Source organism: Pristiophorus japonicus, chromosome 12 (assembly GCF_044704955.1).
Source record: "Pristiophorus japonicus isolate sPriJap1 chromosome 12, sPriJap1.hap1, whole genome shotgun sequence".
Lineage (NCBI taxonomy): Eukaryota > Metazoa > Chordata > Chondrichthyes > Pristiophoridae > Pristiophorus > Pristiophorus japonicus.
This window is the reverse complement of record NC_091988.1, coordinates 134,160,940-134,184,681: the sequence shown is the minus strand read 5'-3', so window position 1 is coordinate 134,184,681 and position 23,742 is coordinate 134,160,940. Positions and strand designations below refer to the sequence as shown.

General features: G+C 50.5%; 1 protein-coding gene across 1 annotated transcript in view; it reads right to left on the bottom strand.

The window, feature by feature from the left end:
• The window catches only part of LOC139277474 (tumor necrosis factor receptor superfamily member 11A-like), a 161,227-nt gene that overhangs the window by 20,261 nt on the left and 117,224 nt on the right, over positions 1–23,742 (bottom strand). The window contains exon 11 of the mRNA XM_070895973.1: positions 387–530. Coding sequence (XP_070752074.1) covers positions 387–530 — 144 coding nt within the window. The remainder of the gene's footprint in view (positions 1–386; positions 531–23,742) is intronic.

Genomic DNA, 23,742 nt, shown 5'->3' with positions numbered 1-23,742 from the left:
GCTCTCCCTGGGCTGCACTGGTTGAGAGAGCAGGCAGAAAGCCTCATCTCAGGCCTCGGTCAGTGCTGCTCGGCAACTGGCTGACTAGCTGGGGAGCAACTTCTGTCCAACTTGCTGCTCAATGGGAGGTGTACAAACAGGAGGTCAGGCTACAGGGACATCTCACCCTCTGGTCAATATAACAGGATTTAAGGCATTGAACAAGTCGAACAAGCAGGGATTTATCAAACCCACTCCTTCCACAGACCATGTGCAGCACAGGCTACCCCAATCGTTCAACCTCCCACCTTTCATTTCTGAATAAATGCTCCCTGAATCCCGAAGGCCTTCAGCAAAGCTGGAAACTTTTCTGGCCGTGTCCCAACACTGATGTGCTGGCAGCTCACCTGGGGTTTTGACTCCATATCCTGGCTTGCACTTGTCGTCATTCCTGCAGACTTCGCAGTCTGTATTGGCACAGTGCTTTCCTTCTTTGCACAGGCACTGGACATTATTAAACAGGTCACCATCTTTTATGACTTCAAAGTCTCCTAATAAAATACAGATGGATTGCAGACATTATCAGGCACAGATCAGAAAACAAAGACATAGGAGTTGTAAAGGGTTAATAGCTCATGGTCTACAGGGCTGTAGTGATACCCGCCCTCCTGTATGGCTCAGAGTCATGGGCCATGTACAGTAGACACCCCAAGTCGCTGGAGAAATACCGGCAACGATACCTCCGCAAGATCCTACAAATCCCTGGGAGGACAGACGCACCAACATCAGCGTCCTCGTCCAGGCCAACATCCCCAGCATTGAAGCACTGACCACACTTGATCAGCTCCGCTGGGCAGGCCACATTATTCGCATGCCAGACACAAGACTCCCAAAGCAAGCGCTCTACTCGGAACTCCTTCACGGCAAACGAGCCAAAGATGGGCAAAGGAAACTTTTCAAGGACACCCTGAAAAAGTGCAAATCCCCACTTGACACCTGGGAGTCCCTGGCCAAAGACCGCCCTAAGTGGAGGAAGTGCATCCGGGAGGCTGTTGAGCACCTCGAGTCTCATCGCCGAGAGCATGCAGAAATCAAGCGCAGGCAACGAAAAGAGCGTGCGGCAAACCAGTCCCGCCCACCCCTTCCCTCAACAACTATCTGTCCCACCTGTGACAGAGACTGTGGTTCTCATATTGGACTGTTCAGCCACTTAAGAACTCACTTTAAGCATGGAAGCAAGTCTTCCTCGATTCCGAGGGACTGTCTATGATGAAGATGATGATGAATAGCTTTACTGAATCAACGATCACAAAGGCCAGTCCTGTTAATGGCTTTACTTCCTTGACTATTAGAATCATGTTCGTTAGTCAATGCTTTCTGTCTGAAGCACACGGTCACAAACGCCAGAGGAGATGGGACCAGGTCATGAGATTGGAACACGATAATTCAATCATCAACTGAACAGGCGAAGCCCCAGACAACCAGCAATGAGGAATGTGATGATTGCACATTGAAGAAAGGTATAATAATAACTTTTATTTATATAGCGCCTTTAACGTAGTCCCAAGGAGCTTCACAACAGTGTTACAAACAGATAAATTTGACACCGAGCCACAGAAGAAATTAAGGCAGATGACCAAAAGCTTATTTAAAGAGGTAGGTTTTAACCAGCGTCTTAAAGGAGGAAAGAGAGGTAAAGAGGCGTAGAGGTTTAGGAAGTGAGTTCCAGAGCTTAGGGCCCAGGCAGCTGAAGACACGGCCACCGATGGTTGAGCAGTTATAATGAGGGATGTTCAAGAGGCCAGAATTTGAAGAGCGCTGTCATCTTGTGGGATTGTGAAGCTGGAAAAGATTACAGAGATAGGGAGGGGTGAGGCCATGGAGGGATTTGTAAATAAGGATGAGAATTTTGAAATCGAGGCGTTGTTTTACTGGGAGCCAATGTAGGTGAGAAAGCACAGGGATGATGGATGATTTTGACTTGGTGTGGGTTAGTACACGGGCTGCTGAGTTTTGGATGACTTCAAATTTACGTAGTATGGAATGTGGGAGGCCGGTCAGGAGTAAGTTGGAGTAGTCAAGTCTCGAGGTACCAAAGGCATGAATGAGGGTTTCGGCAGCAGAAGAGCTGAGGCGGGGACGGAGGTGGGCAATGTTACGGAGGTGAAAAAAGGCGGTTTTAGTTATGCCACGGATATATGGCTGGAAACTCATTTTAGGGTCAAATATGACACCTAGGTTGCGAACAGTCTTGTTCCACCCTCAGATTGATGCTAGGGAGAGGGATGGAGTCAGTGGTTAGGGAATGCAGTTTGTGGCGGGGACCAAAGATAATGGTTTCGGGCTTCCCAATATTTAATTGTAGAAAATTTTTGTTCATCCAGTACTGATGTCAGATAAGCAGCCTGACAATTTAGATACCAAGTAGGGGTCGACAGATGTGGTGGAGCTGGGTGTCGTCAGCGTACATGTAGAAACAGTGTTTTCAGAAGATATCGCCAAGGGGCAGCACGTAGATGAGAAATAGGAGGGGGCCAAGGATAGATCCTTGGGGGACACCAGAGGTAACGATGCGGAATGGGAAGAGAATCCATTGCAGGTGATTCTCTGGCTATGATTAGATAGATAAGAATGGAACCAGGCGAGTGCAGTCCCAACGTGGAGAGGTGTTGGAGGAGGATGGAGTGGTCAACTGTGTCAAAGGCTGCAGACAGGTCCAGAAGGACGAGGAGGGATAGTTTCCTTTGTCACAGTCACAAAGGATGTCATTTGTGACTTTGATGAGAGCCGTTTCGGTACTGTGGCAGGGGCGAAAGCCAGATTGAAGGGATTCGAACATTGAATTTATGGAAAAATGATCAAAGATTTGGGAGGCTATAACATGTTCAAGTACTTTGGACAGGAAAGGGAGGTTGGAGATGGGGCAATAGCTAGCAAGCAAAGTGGGGCACGGGTTTTTTTTTGAGGGGGGTGATGACAGCAGATTTGAAGGAGATTTGTACCTCAGGACAGAGAACCGTTAACAATGTCGGCCAGAAAAGGAAGTTGGGTGGTCAGTAGTTTAGTGAGAATAGGGTCAAGGGAGCAGGAAGTGGGTCCCATGAATAAGATGAGTTTGGAGAGATTAATGGAGATCAAAGAGAAACTAGAAAAAGATATGAGTTTAGGGCTAGGGCAGGTGGGAGCGTCAGATGAAGTTTGGCCTTGTAGGCTAGGTGAAGGAAGTGAACTCGCAGAGGCAGCTGATCAGATGGTCTCAATCTTTGATACAAAGAGGTCCATGAGCTCCTCACACTTGTTGTTGGTGGTGAGTGTGGTGGAGACAGGGGAGAGGGGTTTAAGGAGACGGTTAGCAGTAGAGAATAGTAGCCTAAGATTATTTTTGCATTCCAGAATGATCCTGGAATAGTGAGCAGTTTTTGTAGACAAGAGCAGGAACCGATAGTGTTTTATGTGTTCAAGCCAGATCTGGCGGTTAATGCTTAAACCAGTTGTCAGCCACATCCGTTCAAGTCTGCGCCCTTTTGACTTGAGGGACCGAAAATGAGGGCTGTACCAGGAGGAATGGCCAGGGTGGGAGAGAGTAATTATTTTAATAAAGACTCGGGCATCAAAGGTGGTGATGAGGGTGTGATTGAGCAGATCAGTGGCTGAAGAAATGTCGTTGTTAAAAGAGGGCCAAAGGTTGGACAGTTTCAAGTTGATAAGTGCAACTGTACTAGAGTTCGGAGAGTTTTTTCCAGGGTCAAATGCAGAAGGAAGTAGGTTTGGATTGGGGAAGGGGGATTTGGGTCAATAGTGATACAAGGAAATGGTCAGCGATGGCTTTATCTTTAATTGATACAATTGGAATAGAAAGGCCACGAGAAATTGCAAGGTCAAGGGGGAAGCCGTGAATATGGGTTGAGGAATTTACATGGAGGGAGAGGTTAAGGGAGGACAGGAGGGTGGTGAATTCAGAGAAGAGAGAACAAGATGTGTTGAGATGGAGGTTGAAATCATCGAGGATGAGAAGTCGCTCGGTGCAAAGGCTGAAGGAGGAAAGCAGTGAGGATATATCCGTAATAAAGTTTTTATCATGTTTGGGTGGGCAGTAGAGAATGAGAATTTTGAAAGGTTAGAGGGGTGGAATAAGGCGAGATGTTCAAAAGAGGAGAAAGTGCCGGAGGATGAAGAGGACAGACCAAGATATGATTTAGTGATGAGAGCTATACCCCTTGGGTGGGGCAAATGGTAGAAGGTATAGTCGGAAGGGGAGGCTTTGATTAAAGGAAATGTGTCATTATCCTTCAGCCAAATTTCCGTTAGTGCCATGATGTCAATGTATTCATCCATGATAAGGTCTTGTGTAATGAGAAATGACTAATTAGCAATCTTGATGTGGAATGGCCCCTTGTGGAAGAGTGACCATAATATGGTAGAATTCTTCATTAAGATGGAGAGTAACACAGTTAATTCAGAGACTAGGGTCTTGAACTTAAAGAAAGGTAACTTCTATCGTATGAGACGTGAATTGGCTAGAATAGACTGGCGAATGATACTTAAAGGGTTGACAATGGATAGGCAATGGCAAACATTTAAAAATCACATGGATGAACTTCAACAATTGTACACCCAAGTCTGGAGTAAAAATAAAACAGGGAAGGTGGCTCAATCATGGCTAACAAGGGAAATTAAGGATAGTGTTAAATCCAAGGAAGAGTCATATAAATTGGCCAGAAAAAGCAGCAAACCTGAGGACTGGGAGAAATTTAGAATTCAGCAGAGGAGGACAGAGGGTTTAATTAGGAGGGGGAAAATAGAGCATGAGAGGAAGCTTGCTGGGAACATAAAAACTGACTGCAAAAGCTTCTATAGATAAGTGAAGAGAAAAAGATTAGTGAAGACAAATGTAGGTCCCTTGCAGTCAGAATCAGGTGAATTTATAATGGGGAACAAAGAAATGGCAGACCAATTGAACAAATACTTTGGTTCTGTCTTCACGAAGGAAGACACAAATAATCTTCTGGAAATACTAGGGGACCGAGGGTCTAGTGAGAAGGAGGAACTGAAGGAAATCCTTATTAATCAGGAAATTGTGTTAGGGAAATTGATACGATTGAAGACCGATAAATCCCCAGGACCTGATAGTCTGCATCCCAGAGCACTTAAGCAAGTGGACCTAGAAATAGTGGATGCATTGGTGATCATTTTCCAGCAGTCTATCGACTTTGGATCAGTTCCTATGGACTGGAGGGTAGCTAATGTAACACCATTTTTTAAGAAAGGAGGGAGAGAGAAAACGGGGAATTATAGACCGGTTAGCCTGATATTAGTAGTGGGGAAAACGTTGGAATCAATTATTAAAGATGAAATAGCAGTGCATTTGGAAAGCAGTGACAGGATCGATCCAAGTCAACATGGATTAATGAAAGGGAAGTCATGCTTAACAAATCTTCTCGAATCTTTTGAGGATGTAACTAGTAGAGTGGACAGGGGAGAACCAGTGGATGTGTATTTGGTCTTTCAAAAGGCTTTTGACAAGCTCCCACACAAGAGATTGATGTGCAAAATTAAAGCATATGGTATTGGGGGTAATGTATTGACATGGATAGAGAACTGGTTGACAGACAGGAAGCAGAGAGTCGGGATAAATTGGCTCTTTTCAGAATGGCAGGCAGTGACTAGTGGGGTGCCGCAGGGCTCAGCTGGGACCCCAGCTCTTTACAATATACATTAACGATTTAGATGAAGGAATTGAGTGTAATATCTCCAAGTTTGCAGATGACACTAAGCTGGGTGGCGGTGTGAGCTGTGAGGAGGATGCTAAGAGGCTGAAGGGTGACTTGGACAGGTTAGGTGAGTGGGCAAATGCATGGCAGATGCAGTATAATGTGGATAAATGTGAGGTTATCCACTTTGGTGGCAAAAACACGAAGGCAGAATATTATCTGAATGGTGGCAGATTAGGAAAAGGGGAGGTGCAAACAAGGCCTGGGTGTCATGGTACATCAGTCATTGAAAGTTGGCATGCAGGTACAGCAGGCGGTGAAGGCGGCAAATGGCATGTTGGCCTTCATAGCTAGGGGATTTGAGTATAGGAGCAGGGAGGTCTTACTGCAGTTGTACAGGGCCTTGGTGAGGCCTCACCTGGAATAGTGTTTTCAGTTTTGGTCTCCAAATCTGAGGAAGGACGTTCTTGCTATTGAGGGAGTGCAGCGAACGGTCACCAGACTGATTCCCGGGATGGCAGGACTAACATGTGAGGAGAGACTGGATCGACTGGGCCTGTATTCACTGGAGTTTAGAAGGATGAGAGGGGATCTCATAGAAACATATAAAATTCTGATGGGACTGGACGGGTTAGATGCAGGAAGAATGTTCCTGATGTTGGGGAAGTCCAGAACCAGGGGACACAGTCGAAGGATAAGGGATATGCCATTTAGGACCGAGATGAGGAGAAACTTCTTCACTCAGAGAGTTGTTAACCTGTGGAATTCTCTACCGCAGAGAGTTGTTGATGCCAGTTCATTGGATATATTCAAGAGGGAGTTAGATATGGCCCTTACGGCTAAAGGGATCAAGGGGTATGGAGAGAAAGCAGGAAAGGGGTACTGAGGTGAATGATCAGCCATGATTTTATTGAATGGTGGTGCAGGCTTGAAGGGCCGAATGGCCTACTCCTGCACCTATTTTCTATGTTTCTATGAATGGCAAGGACCTTGTTTGAAAGTGAACGGACATTTTGAGAGGAGATTTTGAGAATATCCGCGATGGCTGATCTACCAGAGTACACACGGTCATTGGTTGGAGGAATGAGTTATACGGGGAGAAGATTTGTAAGGTTAATCTTCCCAGGGCAAGCTGGGCAGTGAGGGCGATGAGAGATTAGGATGGGACAGTTGGGGTCGCTGCTTGTGAGGAGACGGCGACGAGTGCCACGATGGGCCCTTCGGAGAATGCCAAGAGGGGCACAGAGGGAAGCTGCCGGCTTGTGTAAAAGGGAGTCAAGCCTGGAGAGTAGGAAGTGTAAAGTCCTGTCCCCTCAGTACAGATTCACACGAGGCATGTAGTGAAGTCAAAGTCACTCTGGACCTGCACCTTTATTTTCCAGCTCTGGAATGCTTCACTTGCCTGAGACCTGTGCTTATATACCTGTCTCTTGCAAGTGCACCCCCGGTGGTAAGGTATGCTGGTGGTTACAGGTCATATCTTATTACAGTCATGTATAGCATGTTAGGATACAGTTATATATAATAATGTAAGATACATGACAGGAAGGTTGAAAAGTAATGAATTCCATGTGTAAGGATTTTGAAGGACAGTGTATATGAGAGAGGATAGATGACGACATTAGATATTGACCAGGGAGGGAAAGAAACGGGAGAAGTGTAAAAAGAAGTCAATGGCTCGGGTCTGAAGCAGCAGCCAAAATGCGCACACGAATAGATACAAGAAAACAAGAGAAATTCAATTTACATGGTAAATACAATAAGGATTCTACAATAGTAGAATCAGCAAATCAAGATTGATTATATTAAATAAATTAAATATATATAAATATGGATAAGAAAGTTAACTTTCAGACGCCTCACCACACGGAGAAGACGACTGAGGAGACAGAAGAGAGGGTGACCAGTCGAGCCACCCCACGTCAGCGTGCTCAGTTATCCTTGGTTGTAAAGTAAAGCCTGTGTTCTAACCAAGTCATTAATGTCGAAGTTCGAATAATGCATGCTGTATGTGTTTAATAAACTGTTCTGGTTTACTAAAGCAAGTACCCTTGTCATCACCATTTATGTCAGTCGAGTCTGAGTAAATAAGGACATTTAAAAATGCCTGCAGAGTGAGCGGAGGGGATGCAACCTGCTCCATCTCTCTCAGTCCTATCCCGAACCCCCCCTCTTCGCCCTCTCTGGATCAAGAATCAATCCATTTCCCTTTTGAATGCTTAAACTGCATCAGTATGTGCTGCACTAGGGTGCAACGAGGAGGACGTGCATGCTTGGCGAGGGTTACGCCGCTCTCCTTCCCCCTTGCTGCAAATCCCCAAATTGCCCACACTCTTCTCCCCCACAACTCTTTCCACTTGCTTGCCTTTCTGCAGTGTTTGCAATATTGCCCCAATTCCATCCGCAATCCCCTCCTCTTCACCCATGGCCCTTGGCAGACATCAGGGCGCGGACACGAGTTACAGTCGGAGCGGTGTTGCGGAGCGGTGTTGCGGGCGGGTCGGAGCGGCCGTCACTCCGAGTCATCAACGCCGCGCTGACGCAACACAATGTCTCCGCCTTCAGTTAAAGGGGAGGGTCGCTGCGAACTCTGCAGCCACTTTAGTGACAAACACTGGGCCACCAGGGAGGGTTTCGGCCAGGCCAGTGGCATGGCACCCAAGAGGAGGTGCCAGGCTGCCTGTTGGAGGCCCGGCCGAAGTCGGTAAGGCCTCTCTGCTCCATTCCCGCCTCTTAAGAGGCTACAATGGAGCTTATGGAGGGGGCAATTTTGGCCCCTTCACCTTTAAGCTTAGAACAGCTGCAATTTTCTTTAGTCCGTCCTCGTGTCTTCTTGTTCTACTTTGCAAAAGGCCTCCGTGTTATCATTTTTGTTTTAATCCTCAAGTGTCATCATGGCTCAGCAGGCAATACTCCTGCCTCCGAGTTAGGAAGTTGTGGATTTTAGCTGGTCTGTTGCCGAGCGTGGTGCGTATCCAGGAAGCTTTCATTGCCAGTTTGTGCTATTAGCTAACCTCGTCCAGGGAGGCAATAGAAAGGAGGATGAAATAAAGACTTGCATTTTGTCTGGAGGTAACAGAAGCATGGAGCTGGGTGGAGGCGGATGCAGGATCGGACGACGCTGCGGGGGGCAGGGGGAGGCGGGAGAAGGAGGCAGTCTTGGTGCATTACTAACGCCATCCCGATCACAAGGCACTAGGTTCAGTTCCTGCCCTTTGCTGAGATCACTGGCCTCATGAGGTCCCTCATTGGGAGTGATACAATTGGCCTCAGCACCACTGCGTTAACAAGGGCTCCTGCCCATGATTGTTTAGTGACACCTGCTAGAAACTGTGGGCCCAAGTTTCGAGACGCGCCTAGAACGGCGCAGTCCCAACCTGGACGCCCGTTTTTCGCGCCACAAAGTTCGCCTAAAAAAAACTTCCAGATTCTCCGGCTCCCTGCAGGTCGTTTGCAGCTCAGCGCAACGCAGCAGGAGCTGTAGGGGGCGGAGCCAGGTCCCTGCGCTGAACACAGTGCCAGGACCTCTGCACATGTGCGCTACAGTGGGCGCGCATGTGCAGTAGCTCCAGGCGCCCAAAACTGTGTGGGAGGGGCCGAAGCACGCAGCCCCTAGTCCTGGCCCAATGGCCTCACTGGGGCTGCGTGGATAAGGCTCCTTCCACACCCAGGTCCTGCTTCCCCCCACCTCCCGCCGACCCCGGACCCGACCCGACTCGACTCCCGCTTCCCCCCCCCCCCGCCCCCGACCCGACTCCCGCTTCCCCCCCCCCCCGCCCCCGGACCCGACCCGGCATCCCCGCCCCCGGACCCGACTCGACTCCCGCTTCCACCCCCACCCCCCCGGACTGGACCCGACTTGACCTCCCTCCCCCCGACCTGACCTCCCTCTCCCTCCCTCCCCCCGACCCGACCCGAACCGAACCGACCTCCCTCCCACCACCCCCCCGACCCGCGCTCCCCCCGACCCGACCCAACGCCACCTACCTGTAAATCTGGTGATGGGGACGGGCCCTGCCCGAAGTCTTGGGCCCTGCCCAAAGTCTCGGGCCCGACTGGGCCCGGCCCGTTCAGCCTCCCTCCCCCATCTCCTTTCCCCCCCCGCCGCCCCATCTCCTTTCCCCCCCCCCGCCTCCATCTCCTTTCCCCCCCAATCTCCCCTTTCCCCCCATCTCCCCCTTCTCCCCCCTCCCCTTCCCTCTCTCTGCTCCCCCCCCCCTCCACCACCCCCCTCCTCACTGTCAGAAACACAGACACTGACAGACAGAGAATGAGAGACACACACAGACAGACAGAGAGATAGAGACACTGACAGAGACACACTGGGGGGGGGGCATCCCAGCACGCTGTTGGAGAGCTCCCGGTGCTGCAGTCGGTAAGTAGAAAATGTTTTATTTATTGATATAAAAAAACATTATTTCTTATTAATTTTTTTTGATTGATTTATTGGTTGATTTATTGATGTTTTTATCATTTATTATTGATGATGGCTCTTTATTTGTAAAACTGAAGTGTTAATGTTTGTAAACTTCCCTTTAAACCAGCCCCCCCCACATTCCCTACGCCTGATTTGTAGCCTGATTTGTAACCTACGTCTGATTTTCTAAAGCATACAAAAATCTTCACTTACTCCATTCTAAGTTAGTTTGGAGTAAGTTTTCACTGACGAAACTTTGAAAACAGGCGTAAGTGGCCGGACACGCCCCCTTTTGAAAAAAAAATTATTTTCCAAAGTGAAACTGTTCTAACTGACTAGAACTGGAGCAAACTAAATGGCGAGAATTCCGATTTCTAAGATACTCCGTTCTACACCAGTTGCTCCTAAAAATCAGGAGCAAATCATGTCGAAACTTGGGGCCTGTGCGTCTAAACAAAGGAAATGAAAGGAAAACTTGCATTTATATCGTGCCTTTCACTACCTCAGGAAGTCCCAAAATGAAGTCACTGTTGTAATGTAGGAAACACAGTAACCAAATTGTACACAACAAGCTCCCACAAACAGCAATGTGCTGATGACCAGATGATCTGCTTTAGTGATGTTGGTTGAGGGAAATTGATGGCCGGGGCACAGGGAGAACTCCTGTAATGTTCTTCTAATAGTACCATGGGAGCTTTTATGTCCACCTGAGAGGGCAGACAGGGCCTCAGCTTAACGTTTCATCCGAAAGACAGCCTCCCTGGCAGCACAGCGTTCCCTCAGCACTGCACCGGAGTGGGACTTGAGTCCACAACCCTCTGACCCAGAGGCGAGAAGTTTGGTGGCAAAAACACAAAGGCAGAATATTATCTGAATGGCGGCAGATTAGGAAAAGGGGAGGTGCAACGAGACCTGGGTATCATGGTTCATCAGTCATTGAAAGTTGGCATGCAGGTACAGCAGGCGGTGATGAAAGCAAATGCTCTGTTGGCTTTCATAGCTAGGGGATTTGAGTATAGGAGCAGGGAGGTCTTACTGCAGTTGTACAGGGCCTTAGTGAGGCCTCACCTGGAATATTGTGTTCAGTTTTGGTCTCCTAATCTGAGGAAGGACGTTCTTGCTATTGAGGGAGTGCAGCGAAGGTTCACCAGACTGATTCCTGGGATGGCTGGACTGTCATATGAGGAGAGACTGGATCGACTGGGCCTTTATTCACTGGAGTTTAGAAGGTTGAGAGGGGATCTCATAGAAACGTATAAGATTCGATCGGGACTGGACAGGTTAGATGCGGGAAGAATGTTCCCGATGTTGGGGAAGTCCAGAACCAGGGGACATAGTCTTAGGATAAGGGGTAGGCCATTTAGGACTGAGATGAGGAGAAACTTCTTCACTCAGAGAGTCGTTAACCTGTGAAATTCCTTGCCGCAGAGAGTTGTTGATGCCAGTTCATTCGATATATTCAAGAGGGAATTAGATATGGCCCTTACAGCTAAAGGGATCAAGGGGGATGGAGAGAAAGCAGGAAAGGGGTACTGAGGTCAATGATCAGCCATGATCTTATTGAATGGTGGTGCAAGCTCGAAGGGCCGAATGGCCTGCTCCTGCACCTATTTTCTATGTTTCTATGTCTCTGATGGTTCACACCCAGTGTGTGCAAGGCCACGACGACTCAGAGTCCAACATGTGCAGCGACTCCCCTTCCATTGGTCTGTTGTTTGTTTTTTAAACTCTCCGCAGAACAAACCAAGGAAAAGAACGTCACTAAACAAGCTCAACGTGACAATAAGGAGCCCAAACATGTTTGCACAAGGAAGGTGAGCAAATTGATTGTGCCGAGGCAACAAAGCCCCAATTCAGGGGAAGCAGCCAATACCACAGGGAGTTGTAAGGAGGGGCCGTCTCAGGCGAGACTGGAACTTCAGGGAGTTACCAGAGTTTTAGTGACTGAGGGCGCGCAGTACAGGAGTCAATTCCATATTTACACACCCAGGCTGCCTGGTGTGTCCAAACCCCCCGATACTTGGAGCACTGACCTTCCCTCCAGCCCAAAACATTCTGGGCTACAAACGGGGCGGATAATTCAAACTGGATGAATATTCTCCACTCGAATCTTGAGGTGGAGGATAGAGGGAGTTCAGCCTCTTAAACTTTAGACATTTTGTTGCGGCGGTGTTAGGGGCGGAAGTGCATCGGGGGCGGTGTGTGTGTGAGGGTGGCGGGGGCGGGTGTGCGAGGAGGCAGGGTGTGGGGGGGGGCGTGTGAGGGGTGCGGAGGGCCGTGCGAGGGGGCGTGCGAGGGGGCGGTGGGTTGTGCGAGGGGTGCGAGGGGGCGTGCGAGGGGTGCGAGGGGTGCGGTGGGGCGTGCGAGGGGGCGTGCGAGGGGGCGTGCGAGGGGGCGTGCGAGGGAGCGGTGGGGCGTGCGAGGGGTGCGGTGGGGCATGCGAGCGGTGTGCGAGGGGTGCGGAGGGGCGTGCGAGGGGGCGTGCGAGGGGTCGTGCGAGGGGTGCGGAGGGGCGTGCAAGGGGACGTACGAGGGGTGCGGAGGGGCGCGCGAGGGGTGCAGAGGGGCGTGCGAGGGGGCGTGCGAGGGGCGTGCGAGGGGCGTGCGAGGGGCGTGCGAGGGGCGTGCGAGGGGCGTGCGAGGGGCGTGCGAGGGGTGCGTGCGAGGGGCGCAGTGCGGCGTGCGAGGAGGTGGTGGGGGGTGCGAGGGGTGCGCGAGGGGCGTGCGAGGGGCGTGCGAGGGGGCGGTGGGGTGTGCGAGGGGTGGTGCGAGGGGGGGTGCGAGGGGGGGTGCGAGCGGTGTGCGAGGGGTGCGGAGGGGCGTGCGAGGGGGCGTGTGAGGGGACGTGCGAGGGGGCAGTGGGGCGTGCAAGGGGTGCGGAGGGGCGTGCGAGGGGCATGCGAGGGGGCGGTGGGGTGTGCGAGGGGTGCAGAGGGGCGTGCGAGGGGATGTGCGAGGGGTGCGGAGGGGCGCGGACGGGCACGCGAGGGGTGCGGAGGGGCGTGCGAGGCGTGCGGAGGGGCGTGCGAGGGGTGCGGAGGGGCGTGCGAGGGGTGCGGAGGGGCATGCGAGGGGCGTGCGAGGGGTGCGGTGGGGCGTGCGAGGGGCGCAGTGCGGCCTGCGAGGGGGCGGTGGGGGGTGTGAGGGGTGCGAGGGGGCGTGCGAGGGGTGCGCGCGAGGGGGCGTGCGAGGGGGCGGTGGGGTGTGCGAGGGGTGCGAGGGGGCGTGCGAGGGGTGCGAGGGGTGCGGTGGGGCGTGCGAGGGGGCGGTGGGGCGTGCGAGGGGTGCGGTGGGGCATGCGAGCGGTGTGCGAGGGGTGCGGAGGGGCGTGCGAGGGGGCGTGCGAGGGGTCGTGCGAGGGGTGCGGAGGGGCGTGCAAGGGGACGTACGAGGGGTGCGGAGGGGCGCGCGAGGGGTGCGGAGGGGCGCGCAAGGGGTGCGGAGGGGCGTGCGAGGGGTGCGGAGGGGCGTGCGAGCGGTGTGCGAGGGGTGCGGTGGGGCGAGCGAGGGGCACAGTGCGGCGTGCGAGGGGGCGTGCGAGGGGGCGGTGGGGTGTGCGAGGGGGCGTGCGAGGGGTAAGCGAGGAGGCGTGCGCGAGGGGGCGTGCGAGAGGGCGTGCGAAGGGGCGTGTGAGGGGGCGGTGGGATGTGCGAGGGGACATGTGAGCGGTGTGCGAGGTGTGCGGTGGGTGCGATGGGGCGTGCGAGGGGTGCGAGGGGGTGTGCGAGCGGTGTGCGAGGGGTGAGGGGACGTGCGAGGGGGCGTGCGAGGGGGCGTGCGAGGGGGCGTGCGAGGGGGCGGTGGGGTGTGCGAGGGGTGCGCGAGGGGACGTGTGAGCGGTGCGCGAGGTGTGCGGTGGGTGCGATGGGGCGTGCGAGGGGTGCGGCGGGGCGTGCGAGGGGGTGTGCGAGGGGACGTGTGAGCGGTGTGCGAGGGGTGCGAGGGGACGTGCGAGGGGGCGTGCGAGGGGGCGTGTGAGCGGTGTGCGAGGGGTGCGAGGGGACGTGCGAGGGGTGCGGCGGGGCGTGCGAGGGGGTGTGCGAGGGGACGTGTGAGCGGCGTGCGGTGGGTGCGATGGGGCGTGCGAGGGGTGCGGCGGGGCATGCGAGGGGGTGTGCGAGGGGACGTGTGAGCGGTGTGCGCGATGGGGCGTGCGAGGGGTGCGGCGGGGCGTGCGAGGGGGTGTGCGAGGGGACGTGTGAGCGGTGTGCGAGGGGTGCGAGGGGACGTGCGAGGGGGCGTGCGAGGGGTGCGCGATGCTGGTGCCGTCAGTGTGACTCGGACGTGCCGCGTTGATCTGACGTGTCACAATGTCCCGCCCCTTCAGTTAAAGGGGAGGGCCGCTGCGAGCTCTTTTTTTTTTGCAGCCACGTTAGTGGCGCCCGCTGGGCCATCAGGGAGGGCTTCGGCCGGCCAGCGGTCCGGCACACAAGAGGGGGTGCAGGGCTGCCTGTCGGTGGCCGGCTTGAACCCATGGCTGCCATTATCAGGCCGACTTCAGAGGCGGCAATGGACCTTAAAGAGGGGGCAATTTCGGCCCCTTTGTGATTTGCTAAAATACCTCACAAGCTTCAATCTCAAGGTTCCTCATTATAATAGGTTCAAATGTCACCGCTTAAAAAACCTGACGGTTACCTACGAAAACACACTAAAAAATTCAGTAGACTTTCATACACACGTCAAAGGTCACCCCCCTCTCCATGCGCTGACTTCCTGTCAGCCCTATTACCCTATTTTATATTGGCAATTGGAGCACAAAGTGATGGGGAATTCCAATGGCACTCATTTGCATGTTATTACAATTTGAAATGAAGCTCTCATTGTTTCGGGTGGAACTTTAGGTTGACCTAAAGCTGGCTGGAGATTGATGACTGGCACACAATCGGTGGATATCTGATGTTCGCGATGTCAGCGCAAGCATCTATCAGCCCCTGCATCCACCGACTGTTCCAGTCTGGCCAGGCAGATTGCAACTTCTACCTGGATATCGAATAGTGAGTACACGGGAGTGGGGAACCCGGTAGTGAGTTCCAAAATTCACAACCCTCTTGGTGAAGAAATTCCTCCTCAACCCAGTCTTAAATTCCTACCCTTATCCTGGGATTATGGTCTGCAGTTCTCGACTCTCCAGCCAGGGGAAACAATCTCTCAGCATCTACGCTGTCAAGACCCCTCAGTATCTTTTATTTTTCCAATGAGATCAACTCATATTCTACTAAACTCCAGTGAGTATAGGCCCAATCTACTCAACATCACCACCCAGAACAATCCTCTCACCCCACAAATCAATCTAAATGATCCTTCATTGCACTCCCTCTATGGCAAGTATATCCTTCCTTAGATAAGGAGACTAAGGGGTACAAATTGCCCCCCCCCGCCCGAAACGGGCTGCACACACCCCGTTTCAGTGGTTTTTACCGCAGCTGCGGTTCAGTTCGACTCTTTTGCGAAATTGTGCTCTTTGTTTTTTTTGCTTTGATCTGGAAGTAATGGGGGCGGTGACAATACCTGAGGGGCGGAAGTTGGGGGCGGTGCGGAATCACCGCTGTGATGACGTCATCACGGCACCGCGTCACCACGGCTCTCCCCTTCACTTAAAGGGGAGAACCTGCAGGCTTTTAAAATTCGGCCCACTGCGCCGCCAGGGAGGGTTTCGGCCGGGCTCGCGGCCTGCTGCCGGGCTGCCTGTTTGTTGGGCCGACATGTCAGTCGGTCAACAAAAAAAAATATGGCAGCAGCAGCAGTGCGCCCTCCCCTCTAAGGGAAGCCACACCGCCGATGCAGAAGGCCTCAGCCTCACTGGACCGCCGGGAAAACGATGTTTTGGCATCGCCGGGCGGGCCGAAGATTTTCCATGGGGAATCAGATCGGCGGTGTGTACGGTGATGAAGTGCTTAACACCGATCAGCAGCAACGGTTTTGTGGGAGGGGGGAAATCGGTACACTGCCGGGAAACCTCGGGAGGGCAATTGGGCTAGCAGCGGCCATTCCACCAAGAGTCGGTGGCCATTCCACTCCGCAGCGTGGCCGCCGATTTGCGGTGGTAACAGGCCTTAAGGAGAGGGGTAATTTCGGCCCCCAAATCTGTACATAGTACTCCAGGTGCAGTCTCACCAAAGCCCCCACGGTTCATTGTTCATTGATAGCCCCCACCACAATTCACACCGACACTCATCCCACCCCCCCGCCCCCCACCCCCCACTCACACACATACACTTCACATTCACTCCCCAGCCACAGTTGACATTTGTAGTGTATTTGCTTCACGAGTTCTTTGCTGAAGAAGTCACAGCTACACATTTGCTGTAAAGAGCCAGCTGGTTTATTAGCAAAGCTTTAACATTCAAACTGAACCCTTTCCGGTTCATCCACCAGGTTCACAACTGCACACCTCATCGTGGAGAACTTGAACTCAATTAACTGGGGTTTTATTGAGTCTTGTGAACATCACGTGACTGGCGAAGCCACTCACAGTGCAACAGCTCCACAACTATTCTAAATGAAACAGATAAAGCCAAGTGCCTCTTTGTTAAAGGGGGTGGGGAGAGGGGCCGGGAGTGCGTCTGAGAAGTGAGTGTCAGGAGTGGGGGTGGGGTGTGAGGGTGAAATTGGGTTGAGGAGTGGGTGTGGGGAGTGGGATATGAGACTGGGATTGTGAGGTGGGCTGGTGAGAGGAGGGGTGGAAGAGAGAGGAGGAGGGGGGGAAGAAGAGGAGGGGGGTAAGAAGAGGGGGTGTTGATGGGAGGGGGGTGTTGAGGGGAGGGGGTGTTGAGGGGAGGGGGTGTTGAGGGGAGGGGGTGTTGAGGGGAGGGGGGTGTTGAGGGGAGGGGGGGTTGAGGGGAGGGGGGGTTGAGGGGAGGGGGGGTTGAGGGGAAGGGGGGGTTGAGGGGAAGGGGGGGTTGAGGGGAAGGGGGGGTTGAGGGGAAGGGGGGGTTGAGGGGAAGGGGGAGGTTGAGGGAAAGAGGGGGGTTGAGGGGAAGGGTGAGGGGGAGTGAGGGGAAGGGTGAGGGGGAGTGAGGGGAAGGGTGAGGAGGAGTGAGGGGAAGGGTGAGGGGGAGTGAGGGGAAGGGTGAGGGGGAGTGAGGGGAAGGGTGAGGGGGAGTGAGGGGAAGGGTGAGGGGGAGTGAGGGGAAGGGTGAGGGGGAGTGAGGGGAAGGGTGAGGGGGAGTGAGGGGAAGGGTGAGGGGGAGTGAGGGGAATGGTGAGGGGGAGTGAGGGGGGTGGAGAGCAGCAGAGCTGGGAATGGCCTGAGGATTGGAGCCAGGAGTGGTGCTGAGCAGCAGAACTGAGAACTGCCCCAATTTCCATCTGTCAAGAGGACACTTTATATAAAGCCTGTCACATTTTCATTCCATCAGAGGCGCAGATATTGACCACCAACATCCTGTGTGTGGGCTCACAACTTGGTTTGACATCGCCCAAAGTTGAACTCACATGGACCCTTACTGCCTGCTCAGAGAAGGAAGGACCAGCCCAGTAGTCTGGCCTGGTTTCAAACTCTGGTTCGAGAGATGAACTGTGAGTGTTCAAGCCAAGTCAACCTACCTCACAACACATGACAAAACCACATCCACTTACACGAGACACCAACGCACCACTCACACAGTGTAAAACACCGTCACTCCCACTTCTGTTTGAGGTTCATCTACCACATCCTTTAATAGTCAATTTGAGACTGAGCATGCGACTTACATGGTGATCTTATATTCTACGAGTTGCTCACTCTCCCCTATACTTTCCATTTTCTACCCTCCCCTCCCAGAACAGTTCTGAAGAAAAGTCATTGACTTGAAAATTCAGCTCGGTTTCTCTCTCCAGAGGTACCTGACCTGCTGAGTATTTACAACACTGTTTTTATTTCAGGTTTCCAGCAGTATTTTGCTTTCGTATTCAGAGGAACACTGTCCAGCAACACCCTGATTTTTAAATTCTCATCCTCATGTTAAAATCCCTCCATGACCTCGCCCCTTCCTATCTGAACTCGGCAGAGTGAGTGTGGAGCTCTGGAGCTGGCTGTCTCAGTGAATGGACCATATTGCACGTTACAAAGTACTTGCTTACTCAGGCAGGCAGGATCACATATTCCGCACAAACTGCTGGGTCGGTCTTGTCCTCCAAGGGGACCAATCAGAAATCTGCTCTTCCCCTCTGTAATGTCTGTAAGCTTGTAATGTTTGTAGCTCCACACTGTGGATCTGGACGTATTGTGTACTGCAACTGCGGAGTTAATAATAAACAGAACCAGGCTGTTCCGGAGGCTTCCGTCAGAGCTGCCTGCCATGTTAGAAGCTATGTGTGCTGTGCTCTTTGAATATATCACATTTGGCGATGAGATGGGATTTTTCGGATGATTTAAAGCTTAAATTTTGTTGGTGAAGGATTCAGCCAGCCGACAGAGAGACTTTGGAAGTTTCTGTCTTTGGAAAAAGCTACAAAAATCCGAGGTAAAATACAGCACATGGTGTGAACAGCTAGAGATTAAAATGGCAGCACCCGCAGGTGTAATGGGATATTTGGGTGAATATAGACACGACCGGGAACGTTTTAAAGCGTATGTGGATCAGCTAGAAATGTATTTCACTGCAAATAACAATCGAAGTTCCAGACAACGCAGTCCAGAACCGGACTGTGTTGGAATGTAAGAGAGCAATCTTCTTATCGGAGGCAGGTCCGGCATTGTATGACTCCCTTGTAAATCTGCTTGTGCCTGACGAGCCATAGGACACAACGCTTAGAGATTTTAACGATGCTGGAGCAGCACTATAACCTCAAACCGTTAGAAATTGCTGAAAGCTATCGTTTCGGGATTCGGAATCAAAAGGCTGATGAAAGTATCATGATTACATCGTAGCATTAAAAAAGCTATCGATGCACTGTAATTTCAGAAACTTTAAAAACTGAGCATTACGGGATAATTTTGTTCGTGGGGTGAAAAATGATGCGATCAGAAGGAAGTTATTGACGACGGATTACTTGACTTTTGAGATTGCTTGTCAGACAGCGAGGTCGATGGGCATGGCCGAACAATATTCCCGAGAATTAAATAATAATTACGGTCGTCAGTCAACCGAGGTGAATCGCCCGCAGGTTCAAAGTAAAAGGCGGTGGGAGCCCAAAGTCTCAGAAACTGGAAATTCTAACAGAGTGTCAAAGTCGTGCTATAGGTGCCTGGGACAACACATTGCTCAAAGTTGTTTCTTCTTCAGAAAGACTGGGCATCTTGCGAAGGCATGCCGACTGAAGGGTAAACCAGCTTTTAAAGCTATGAGTCCAGCGTTCAAAGCTATAAGTAGAAATCCCAAGAGACTACATAGCATGGAAGAACAACAACAGGACGTGGAGATGTTAGAGTTACACGTCATCAGGGGCATTAGGTTAACGGACAGCTATTCAGAAAGTATCAAAATCCAAATAGCTGTTGCGGGATTCAAGATACCAACGGAAATCGACACAGGTGCATCCGTGAGTGTAGTACCAGAGTCGCTGTACCTCGACAAATTGCGTGATTTCCAACTGGAGAAATCCAAGATAGAGCTGCGAGGCTACTCGGGAGAGAAAATTCCTTTGATAGGTCATATCACCGTACCGGTGAAATATAAAGATCAATTTCAGAACTTGCCTCTAATAGTAGTGAAAGGAGACAAGTCTGCCTTACTAGGAAGAAATTGGTTGAGCTCATTGAAGCTGGATTGGAGTGAGATTTTCTGTGTGGAAGCGAGATTTTCATCAACGGATGAGGTTATCAAGAAGTATCCGAAGGTGTTCTGCGAAACGGGCAGTCCGATCCAAGGCTTCAAGGTGAGTGTCACGGTAGAGAAGGATGCTAGATCGGTTTACTACAAGCCACATTCCGCACCATATGAACTCAAGGAGAAAGTTGAGCAAGAACTCAAAAGACTAGAGACTGAGAACATTATTTGTAAGATAGATCGATGTAATTGGGCTACACCCATTGTTGTTGTACCTAAGTCCGATGGTAAGGTAAGATTGTGTGGTGATTATAAAGTAAACCAGGTTCTAGAGGGTAATGTCCCCAATACAATGCTGAATATAGAAGATTTGTTCACAACACTGACAGGTGGTCAGATTTTCTCAAAACTGGATCTTACGAATGCCTACTTACAGCTTGAACTAGATGAGGAGTCCAAGTTATGTTTGACTATAGATACTCATCTAGGCCTATATCAATTTAATAGGCTACCGTTTGGAGTGTTTTCCGCCCCTGCCATATTCCAAGGGGTGATGAACCAGATTTTGCAAGGTATTGAAGGGGTAATATGTTATTTGGATGACATACTAATTTCAGCACCAAATAGGCAAATTCATAATAACATATTGAATGAACTGCTCAAACGGCTAGAGAAGCACAGAGTACGAGTGTCTGCTCGTAAGTGTGTGTTATTTCAAAACTCAGTGGAGTACTTAGGGTACAGAGTAGACAAAGATGGGTTACATCCAACCATGGGAAAGCTGGATGCAATTAGAAATGCACCCACTCCCAGAAATGCCACTGAACTTCATTCATTCTTGGGTCTTTTGAACTATTATGGGAAGTTCCTACCAAATTTGGCTACACTATTACATCCACTGAATGAACTTTTGAAAAAACAGGTCCATTGGAAGTGGTCAAAAGAATGCGATACAGCATTCAAGGAGTGTAAAAGCAAATTGGTAGAGAGCACCATGTTAGTTCACTATGACATATCTAAGGAGATTAAGCTAGCATGTGATGCCTCTCCGTATGGAGTTGGGGCAGTGATCTCTCATGTATCATGTAGTGGGGAGGAGAGACCAATTGTTTTTGCTTCACGCACTCTCAGTGCCGGTGAGAATAATTATGTGCAAATTGAAAGGAAAGCTTTGGCATTAATTTTTGGGGTCAAGAAGTTGCATAAATACTTGTATGGTCTTAAGTTTACCATCGTTACGGACCATAAGCCCCTAACAGCAATCCTCTATCCAAAGACCCCAGTTCCAACATTAGCTGCAGCCCGATTGCAGAGATGGGCTTTGAGTTTGTCAGCATATACATATGATATTGAATATAGACGGTCAGCTGATCACAGTAATGCTGATGCAATGTCTAGATTGCCTTCCCCATCACAAGTTACACCCGATAGGGAAGAAGTGTTTTATTTTTCATACATTGATGAACTGCCAGTCACAGCTGAAGAGATTGGTAGAGCAACCAAACGCGACCCAGTGATGTCAAAGGTGTATGATTATATTGCAAGTGGCTGGCCAAACCAGGTAACAGACAAAGATATACATCCATTCTTCATTCATAGGAATGAATTATCAGTCGATAAAGGTTGTATCATGTGGGGTGCAAGAGTGGTTATACCAAATAAATTCAGGTCCAAATTATTAGGAGACCTCCATGACCAGCACCTGGGAATGTGCTTGACCAAGAGTTTTGCATGCAGTTAATTACGGTGGCCAGGTCTTGATAAAGATATAGAGTACATCGTGAGTCAGTGTACGACATGCCAATCAGTAAGCAAGCAACCACCATCAGTACCATTACAGCCATGGAAACGGCATCCCTGGGTGTGGCAAAGTCTACATATTGATTTTGCTGAGTTAGAAGGACAACAATTGTTCATTGTGATTGATAGCCATTCGAAGTGGGTTGAGGTGTTCCCAATGTGAAAAAGAACAAGTAAAACATTGGACATTTTACGAAGTTTATTTTCTTCATTTGGCCTCCCTAAAGAAATTGTTTTGGATAATGGACCACAATTTCGTTCAGAAGTATTTGCACAGTTCAAAAGCAAAAATGGTGTGAAACTTACCAAGGTTCCACTGTACCACCCTGCTTCAAATGGTGCAGCAGAGCGCACTGTACAAATTGTAATACATGCCCTCATAAAACAAATGTTAGATCCAAATCCAAGGAAATGACAGTTGTCATTGGATCGCAAATTGGCTAATTTTTTGATTACATATCGAAATATCCTCAAACAACTACTGTTTCTCAAACGACAGCCACGAACCAGATTCTCGTTGTTAAAACCAAATTTGGCACAGTCCGTAGAAGAGACACAATTAAAACAGAAAGAGAATCGTGATAGAGGTAGAGTAAAATTAAACCAGAAGGTGAGAGTGAAAGACCATCACCATAAATGGTTAAAGTGGTTACTAGGAAGAGTGGTGAAGATATGTGGTCCTCGCACATATTTGGTCAAGATGTTTGATAATGGACAGGTTAGGTTTGTTCATATTGATCATATTTTACCTACAGACATGGAAGGAGTTGAAGGTGGGAATGATTCAATTATTTCTGACTCATCAGATAGTTTTGATATACCAATAGCAAATCCTAAATCCAATGTACTGGAAACAAATCCAGGAGAGAATCAGAATGAAAGTCTGAGTCCGAGTCAGGAAAACAAAGAGCCTGAAGTTAGAGTGAATTCAAATGAAAATCAATGAAATTCCATGGAGGAAAACATTCCTCAGGGTGAGCCTCGAATGAGTGTGAAATCAACACCATGTTTGGAAGGTTCTGTTCGAGAGCGAAGGTATCCTCTTCGAAACAGAAAACAAGTGGTAAAGTAAAATTTCAAATATGGAAAAAAATAAGTCATATCCTGTGTTATGTATAAAAATGAAAGTTATGTATGATGTTTGTTATAATAACTTCTTCATTAAGGAGGGAGAAGTGTAATGTCTGTAAGCTTGTAATGTTTGTAGCTCCACACTGTGGATATGGACGTATTGTGTACTGCAACTGCAAAGTTAATAATAAACAGAACCAGGCTGCTCCAGAGGCTTCCGAGGCCATGTTAGAAGCTGTGTGTGCTGTGCTCTGTGAATATATCACACCCTCCAAGTGAACCAATCAGACCTTTGGTGTTGTAAATAGTTACAGCCCATTAACATAGAAATATTGTGGGTTGAAATTGCCCCTTTCTTTAAGGCCTGTTACCACCGCAAATCGGCGGCCACGCTGCGGAGTGGAGGAGTGGAGTGGCTGCTGACTTTTCGTGGAATGGCCGCTGATAGCCCAATTGTCCTTCGAAAGTTTCCCGGCGGTGTCCCTCCCCCCAACCCCACCCCCCCCCCACCCTCGCCACCCCCCAATCACCAATCCGCGGCTGCCGATCCTTGATACGCGCGTCATCACCGTGCACACCGCCAGTCTACCCACCCCCCCCACCCCGACGGCGATATTCCCCTCTGAACATTTTCGGCCCTACCGGAGATGCCAAAACCAGCTTTCAACCGGTGGTCCAGTTAGGCTGAGGCCTTCTGCAGCGGTGTTGTGGCTTCCCTTAAAGGGGAGGACACACTGCCGCTGCCGCCATGTTTTTATTTTTGTCGGCCCAGTGCTATGCCAGGCCGACAAGTATGCCCCCAGGTTCAGCCGGGCCGCCACAGGCAGCCTGGCACCCCTGCTGATGGTCCTTGCCGGTCAGGGTCTTGCATGTTTATAGCATGACCTCAGGACGTCTCAAAGTGCTTTACAGCCAATTAAGTACTTTGGAAGTGTAGTCACTGCTGTAATGTGGCAAATGTGGCAGCCAAATTGCGCACAGCAAGCTCCCACAAACATGATAACAACCAGATAATCTGTTTTACTGATGTTGGTTGAGGGATAACTCCCGTGTTCTTTTTTGCAATAGTGCCATG